The sequence below is a fragment of the Benincasa hispida genome, chromosome 5 (assembly GCF_027475165.1).
Source record: "Benincasa hispida cultivar pf3 chromosome 5, pf3_genome.v1.1, whole genome shotgun sequence".
In the NCBI taxonomy this organism is placed as follows: Eukaryota; Viridiplantae; Streptophyta; class Magnoliopsida; order Cucurbitales; family Cucurbitaceae; genus Benincasa; species Benincasa hispida.
In genome coordinates, this window is record NC_143482.1 from 31,716,336 (window position 1) to 31,724,614 (window position 8,279).

At 37.0% G+C, this 8,279-nt stretch overlaps 1 protein-coding gene across 1 annotated transcript; it reads left to right on the forward strand.

The window, feature by feature from the left end:
• The first annotated feature begins 2,340 nt into the window (after nt 1-2,340).
• On the forward strand, nt 2,341-7,954 carry LOC120078451 (plant/protein). Its single transcript, XM_039032722.2, has 4 exons — nt 2,341-2,740; nt 2,836-2,962; nt 7,101-7,269; nt 7,590-7,954. Exons 1-4 carry the CDS (start codon nt 2,405-2,407, stop codon nt 7,804-7,806), a joined length of 849 nt encoding a protein of 282 aa, XP_038888650.2. The 5' UTR covers nt 2,341-2,404; the 3' UTR covers nt 7,807-7,954.
• The last annotated feature ends 325 nt before the right edge of the window (nt 7,955-8,279 follow it).

Here is an 8,279-nt window from a genome sequence, read left to right on the forward strand (position 1 = left end):
AGGGCCCCACCCTTTCATTGGCCGAAGAGGGACTCGGTTTAGTGATTGGATCACAAACCAATAGTTCATTAGAGGATCAATGGGACTTAAGGAGCAAGATGTAATCCCGAGATTAGTGTTGTAACTACTAGCTCATATCAAACTAAACCTTAAAATAGTGTGACGAACGAATTTGAAGTGTTTAAATTAAATTTTTGGAGCAAAGCATTAAATATATATGATATATTTAACCTGATGTTTAATTGTAAACTAAATATAAAATGAGAGAAAATAGAGATATTTAAATATCAAGATTATGAATAGGGATTCATATAAATTGAGATTAGTGTTGGATTTAATATTAAATTAAATTAATTATTTAATATTAATTTAATTTTCAAATTGATTATTAGAATTAATTTTGAAATTAAATGTAAATGCAATGGAAGTCAATTTTTTATTTTTGACTTTTGAAAGTCAAATAAGTCAAATTTGTTGACTTTGGACTTTGATAGTCAAACTTTGACCAAGTTAGTGGAAAGGTCCAACATTTGTGAGTGGGAAATTCCAACTATTGAATTGTTAAATGTTGTCTTCATTTGAAGACACTTGTCCCACTAAATCCCACTTTGAGTTAGTGGATTTTTTAGTGTCAAATTCTCATCAAACTCAAAGTTGCATGTTTTGCATGTAATGGTCTTTAAAAGAGAGTGTTTATTGAATTTCTAAACTTCTTGGCCTTAGTGGAAATTGATGAGATTATGTGATATTCTCATCCTTTTTTCTTTCAAAGTTTTAGCTTTTTCCTCTCCAAATTAGTCACCCGCCTGATCCCACCATCCCATTCTAAGGCCGGAGAAGAGTTGGGAAGTCTCTCGTGGTGGTTTACGGACCATTCATGAAGAGATTGGAGCTAATATGGAGAAGATTCAAAGTCTACAAAGGTTGTATTCTTTTCCCCTTTTATTTGTTTCTTTTGCACGCTTATCTTTGTAATTAACCTAATTAGAGTACTTTAGATCTGTTTTTCTTCCGCTGTGCATGTATTCGTTCCATCATTACATATAATTATATATATTAAAAAAACGGGGATGGGTCCCCCCGAGGATAGGGTTGGCAACGAGGCTTGGGTGGGGAGGGTCCCCCGTCCCCGACCCTGTGGGGAAATTCCCCCCATCCCTGCCCCCGTCCCCACCTGGCGAGGGCGAGGATTCCCCGTCGGGGAAACGGGGTCCCTACGGGGCCCCATTCCCCGTTTCTCCGCGGGGATTCCCCTACTAATTCCCTGTGGGGAATCATTTATTAGATCCCCGTGGGGATTCTCCATTTTTTTCTTTTAATTTTTTAAGTTTGGGCTTGACTTTTGGGCTTAAATTTAGAATTTATATATTCAATATTGGGCTTACAATACTATAAATCTATAGTATATATTATAAACATACATATAAATAAGTTATTTTATATATTATAAATATATATTTATAAAATATTAAAAATATAAATATATAAAATCGGGGTCGGGGATTAATCAGGGTCGGGGCGGGGATACCATCCCCGTCCCCACCCCGCCCCGTCCCTAGATGGGGCCCTGAAAAAAATTTTCGGTTTGACCCCATCCCCAGTCAAACCGGGGATTCCCTGCCCCAATCAGGGTGGGGCCTACAGGGATCCAACCCCGCGGGGAATTTTGCCAACCTTACCCAAGGACCCATTTCCCTCGGCGAAAAATCTTCGTCCCCGTCCCTGCCTTCAATTGGAAGGGACGGGGGCGAGGATGAAAGGAAATACCCCCACGGGGAGGGGGATGGAGAATCTCCCACATCTCGGCTCCATTGCCAACCTTAATCCTAATAATATATGTTAGAAAGCCGAGTCGTTACATAAAAACTATATATGTTTCATAATTGATTTGTGTTTCTATTTTTTTTTTAAAAAAAAAACTAAAAACTATAATTTATTTGCTAACTAACTTTAGTTTTTTAGTTTATTAAAAAACATTATTTGATAGTTGTTTTTTATAATATGTATAACAAACTATTTTTATAATCATATTTCATCTAATATATGTACGAGCAAAATCTACTCATGTTGTTTTGAATTTTGCATTATTGTAATTGCTTCATCGAAAGACAAATGTTACATATATATATTTTCTGTGATCATAAAAGTATCAACAAACAAGTCTAAAAAACAAATTCTATAATATATATTCGTATTAACAAGACGAGTATTCATCATGTTTAATAAAAACAACAAATTTAGTAAGTAAATTAATTAAAATAAATCTACTTTTGGACCTAAAATAATATAATTACATTTTATTAGAAACTATAAATATTATTATTTTTGTTGATAATAATTACAATAATATGTAATTTTAAACTCAAAATAACATATTATATTTAAATTTTAGAATTGGGCCAAAATGGATACATTGGAGCGGGCTTTCGGATCTGTATCGGACAAAAGTTTGAAGCTTGTCATCCATGGCCTCAAAATCGAATCAGTTCGATCTCCATCGACCGAATCCGTCATGAGTCTGGCACTTCTCCAAGGCTATTCTTCAGCCGAAGAGGAAGCTGAAGACAACTCTGTCTTCAACCACACCTCTTCCGACGATGACGACGAAGATCTTGCCGCCACCGCCGCCGCCGCCTCTACGGTTACCGTCAATCTTTCCATACGTGACAAGTCGCTTTTCGAACTTCCGCAGCCTTCCTCTCATCCCGGCCTGCCTTCTGCTTTCGACGCTTTCTCCGAAGTATGCCTCTTTGGCTAATCTCCTTGTATTTTGTTTACTTTGTTTATTCGAAAGACTGTTCGTTTCCTGATTTTGTTTTCTATGGGCTACTGGAGGTTTCAGGACCGCCGGAGTTTCTGAATAATTCGGTTGAGGAGTACGCTGCACCGAGAGAAGTCGATCAGCCGCGAGGGGGCCATGGGGGCCGTAGGAATCGTAAGGAGAAGAAAGATTTGCCTACTGGTATGCGTTCGGTTCCTGATTTAGTATTAATTTTATTGTTATGCGCTTCTCTAGGCTTGCTAGGAAGTTGAAGGGAAGCAAAATTATTTCCGAGTTGCCCTTGCACTTGGTTAACCAGATTATTGGGTCAGTTAAGGAATCTAAAAGTTAAATGCTTTAAATTGAAAATTGCATAAATTTCACCGCTTAGTACTTGCAACTTAGATGTCACCTCTTTTCTTTTCGTAATAGAGAACTCATTGCTGCAAATTTGCTATTTGTTCCATTTCTAATCAGTGGTGGCTCTAAGTCTTGAGTGTGGCCCCATGGTTCCTTCTTCATTGGGCTCCTTTAGTTGTAGATTCATCTGTAATTCAAGATCTTAATTTCACCAAAAGAGTCCTATATCTCCGTTTATGCTCTATAATTTGGAAGGAAAACTGTCCCGAAAAGGTCAATATTTTCATTTAGGAAATTCTTCTAGTGAGCATTGATGAGGCATGACTCATATGAGATATACCCTCGTTTTACATATTTGAAAATTCCACAGTTTCCCTACAAAGTTTGGACTGAGTGTTCCTAAATGAGTTTGGAGTATTTAGTTATTTATGCACCTTGAACCATATATCTAGAATGTACCTGATTCTTATTCATGCATGTCCCTTTTGTCTACCTGTGTGTGTCCTAGCGTATTGTAACCCAAATAATGCTCTAAGAATGTTTACTAGGATAGAACCCCCAGAAGGAATCAATTAAACTGTAGAAGTATAGAACAAGATCTAGTATTCAAGTTTGAAGCAACAACTTTCGTTGAAGAGAGCGAGTGAAAAGAGCAAATATACCCATAATATTTAATCTATGTTTGTCCTAGGGACAAAATGCCCCCAAAGGTAGGGAAGACGGAAATAGTTATAAGAAAATTGTTGGGAGTGATGGGTTGCTATGTGGTTTTTGGGTGAGGGATAGACTATTGGGAGTGCAACCAAAAGCCTACATTGGTTAGAAAAGGAAAAAAAATAATGAGTATATAAGTAAAGATACAACATTTTTCTTGATATGGAACCTTCTGGGTAATATGGGCTTCTGCTCATGTACCATTGTGAAACTGTGAAGAGTCTATTGTCCCTACAAAAAATGCAAGGTAAGTAATGTGCCAAAAAATAAAATGCACAATGCAATGAGAATTGGAAAGTTTGGTCGCTCTATGACGTTGAAGATGGAAATCAATAAATGGAGTTGGGTCAAAGGGTCTACTAAAACTAATCGACTCTATCTTTCTTTACAATGACAGTTGGCTAACATGCAAGGAATATGTATTCATTGCATACAAACTACAGTTGCCTAACTTGCAAGGAACACGTGTTCATTGTATGCAAACTAAAATCTTTGTGAGCAATGGAGACAGCAATGATCGAACTTGCTTGGTCTGGGATTGGGGAATGGTGATTCAACACACATTGCTAATGGGTGGTATTGGCAAGTCCATATGGTTGAAGTAGAAGAGGATATATGAAAGCAATTTATCCAACAAATCCATATTTGGGGCGAGAGGAACAACATAGTTTTTAGAGGAGTGGAGAGGGGCCATGGTGCTGTACGATCCTTGGTGAGGTTTCATGTTTCTCTTTGGACTTCGGTTTCGAAAACTTTTTGTAATTATCCTCTAGATAACATCTTACTTTTTGAGGTTTCATGGATTTAATCCATGGTGGCCACTTACCTAGGATTTAATATCTTATGGGCTCCTTTGACACCCAAATGTTGTAGGGTTAGATGGATTGTCCTGTGAGATTAGTTGAGGTGTGTGTAAGTTGGCCCGGACACTCATGAGAAAAAAAATCTAATGAAGTGATCATGTATTTTTTTAATTCCTTTGACTAGATTATTTGTTGCTTCACTGTTATATCTCTCCACTAATGGAAAGAAACTGATGCTGAATCAGTTATGTCATGTCATACTATGAAATATTTTATTCTCTCTATATACATTTACCTATAAAAATGTTTTTCATTTTTTTTCAAACATCAATTTTTCGTGGCTTTTTCCATCTGGTAAAAGTAAGCTTGTCCCTTTAGATAAGTCAATAGTGTAAACTTGTATAATCTAATGCCAGATGGTTTGTTCATGATTCTTCCTTCTGGTAGTTTTTATTTGGCATATTCCCTTATTCATGCGAAGGCCGTAGGATTTGATGGTCTATATATCCACTAGTGGCATGACAATAGAATCGATTTCCATCTTCCATGAAGTGAATTAGGTTAAGTGCCACTGTTTCTGTGCTGGTCCCATTAGTATGTTTCATTGAACCGGAGGAAAGACTAAGTGGAGCAATCCAAGGAGAACAATAGATTATTTAAGGGTAATTGTTTTAAATGACAAAATTGTTGGAAATATTTTCAACTTATTTACAAATATAGCAAAATGTCACTGTCTATCACTAATAGATAGTGATATTTTGCTATATTTGAAAACAACCCTTTATTTAATCATTTGCAAATTGCAGGCATGCGGATAGATGTTTGCATGAATTAGATTGGGTGATTTTAATTTTTTGTTTTGCCTTGTGTATTTTTTTAGTTAAGAATTTTTTCCACGAAAGCAAGGGAAAAAATGAAGATGGTACTGTTTTGTGTTTGTACCAATTTTTTTCAACTGATTAAATTATAGGAAATACACTTTGGGTTTCTGAGGTTTCGTTTATGTTGTATATGGGTCTCTGAGTTTTCAAACTCAACAATTTTACCTTTGAGGTTGCTTTTGATAGCACCCTTGGTCCATCTATCAATGTTTCAATTAATTACTACGAAAAGCTGACATGACACCTACTTTTTATTTAAAAAAATATTTTTCTTAATTTTTTATTATAAAATTTTACAAAACCATCTTTTTTTTTCTCTCCTCTCATTCTCTTCCCTCTTCTTTCTCCCTCTCCACCTTCCATGTTCTTCCTTCTCCCATTCAGACCAGTCACGGCTAGCGATTGTAAATGTTTCTTTTCATTTCAATTCTTTCTTCTTCTCATCCCCCTTCCTTTCCTCTCCTTTTTTTTTAATTAAGCAGAATGCTTTCATATTTGAAACCACAATTTAGGGAGCGAAAGAGGAGGATTGAGTGAGGGAAGATTAGCATTGATTAGGGAAATGAGTGGCCTTGCAGGCATGATGGATCTCCTCGGTTGCCGCTGTCATGGAGGGTGGATTGGTGAAATAGGTTGGGTGGTTATGGGGTGGCGTGCAATGGAGGAGGGAGAGAGAGGAAGGAGAGAGACGCCATGGAGAGGAAAAGGATTGGTGGATTTGGAAATGAAAAGGGAAGAGGGAGTTTCCTGGGGGCCGCCATGAAGAGGAAAAGGATGGTGGATTTGGAAATGGGAAATGAAAAGGGAAAAGGGAGTTTTCTGTGGAGAGTGGTGGGGGATTGTGGGAATGGAATGAGAATATTTATAATGGAGAAGGTGGAGAGAGAGAGACAGAGAAAAAAAGGTAATGGGATATTATTATTGATGGCCAACATTAGAGAAAGGAATATGGTGGTGAGGGTCAGAAGGATGGGGAGAGGAAAACAAAAGTCACAGGTGGTTGCAGAAGCAGTTAAAGTGGTGCCTGCTGAAGTTATTCTCTCTCTCAACGGCGTAGGATTTGGCTATGTCTGCATTTTTTGTTTTCCTTCAACTGTGGTTTATATAAATCACTGTTTCAAATTTGGGAATACCCCATTTGTTCAGTTTTTTAGTAAAAAACGAAAGGAAAGGACAGGGTAAGACAAGAACAAGAAGGATTTGAGATGAAAGAAGGGGAAAAGAGGAGGAAAAAAAAGAAAGATACAGCCGGCGGCCATGGCTGGTCGGAATGAAAGAAAGAGAAGAGGGAAGGAGGAGAGGAGGAAGAAGAGGGAAGGGAGAGAGGAGAGAAAAAAATGTTTCTTTAAGTTAATAATTAAAAAATTATTTTTAAATAAAAACAATTGCTGCATTAGCTTTTTGTTAGTAATTAATGGAGGTGCTACCATAAGCAAACCCCAAGGGTAAAATTGTTGAGTTTGAAAACTTAGTAACCTAAATGTAATTTAAACAAAACCTAAGGGATCATAAGGTGTAATTTTTCCTAAATTCTATATTCTCTCATTATAATAACCCCTCTGAGAACCTTATACTGTAAAGGTGCTGTATTGGAGGCAAAACCTCAATTAGTTGGGATTCATGAGCGAGTGAGGAGTGATGTTGAGAATAATCATGCATCAAATCCATCCATTTCAAATGCAACACCGGAAGTCAAGCGTGTGGCAACTGTAGCCAATCCAAATGCTGAAGATGCTGCAGAGCTACTAAGGTACATTTATTGTATTTTCAAAATTGTCAAAATTGTCTCCTGGTTGATTAACATGATTCATTCCTTGCAAGCATTTGCATACACTCATAGGAAGAAAGAAAGAAAAGCAAAAATGTGTGTTAGTGGTTTCCACTTTCCAGGTAGAGAGTTGAGAGGGTTTATTTTTAAGAATGTTGATATTGCAAAGTAAACAGTACTTTCTTCTCTTTGGAATCCTGACTAAATCATAGCTGTTTCAAATGTAACTCTAGATTATATTTATAAATCGATGGTGCAAGTGTTGCCATTTTACAACAGTACCATGTGTTTCTTTTTTCCAGAATGTGCCTGCATTGTGGCATTCCCAAGACGTTTTCAAATGCACGAGGGATGTTTTGCCCTCTATGTGGTGATCGTCCTCCAGAACCGGAGAGTGAGACAAAAAAGAAGGGATCTACTGTTAAAGATAAGGAAAAGATAAAGAGAATGAGGGGACAGTCATCTCATGCTACATGGAAGAGTGAAACAGAGATGCAGCTGAGACAACAGTTCGATTAGAAAATTTCATATTTATGTCTTAGAGCACTTGGAGACTTATAGATAGTGTACCATGTTTATTCATACTAATCTGTGATAATATAATGTAAGGATTATGTAGTTGCTACCCAGAAGTTTGTTTTGGTAAACCAAAATGCTTCCTTGCAAATTAGTGTTGATTCTTCCCTCTAGTTATTCTCTCACAAAAATCCTGCTCTATGCTGTAACTTGGCCATTTAGAACAGCATTGGGTATCAAGCACATCGAATCTTCCACATTATGCAACTCATGTTACAGGGACCACGTTGAGAAAAATTTCCACTGTAGTTCGATGGATCACACAATGGAAAGCTTCTAATCCTGTGTAAGAAAAAGTTTTGGTATCGATATGAGTTGAGCGAGTTTAATAAGACTTGTTGAATAGTTTGGTCATGTGGGGATGGATTGGAAAGCTTGCAAAATGACATTGCGTATGTTGATGAATCAAATCATGA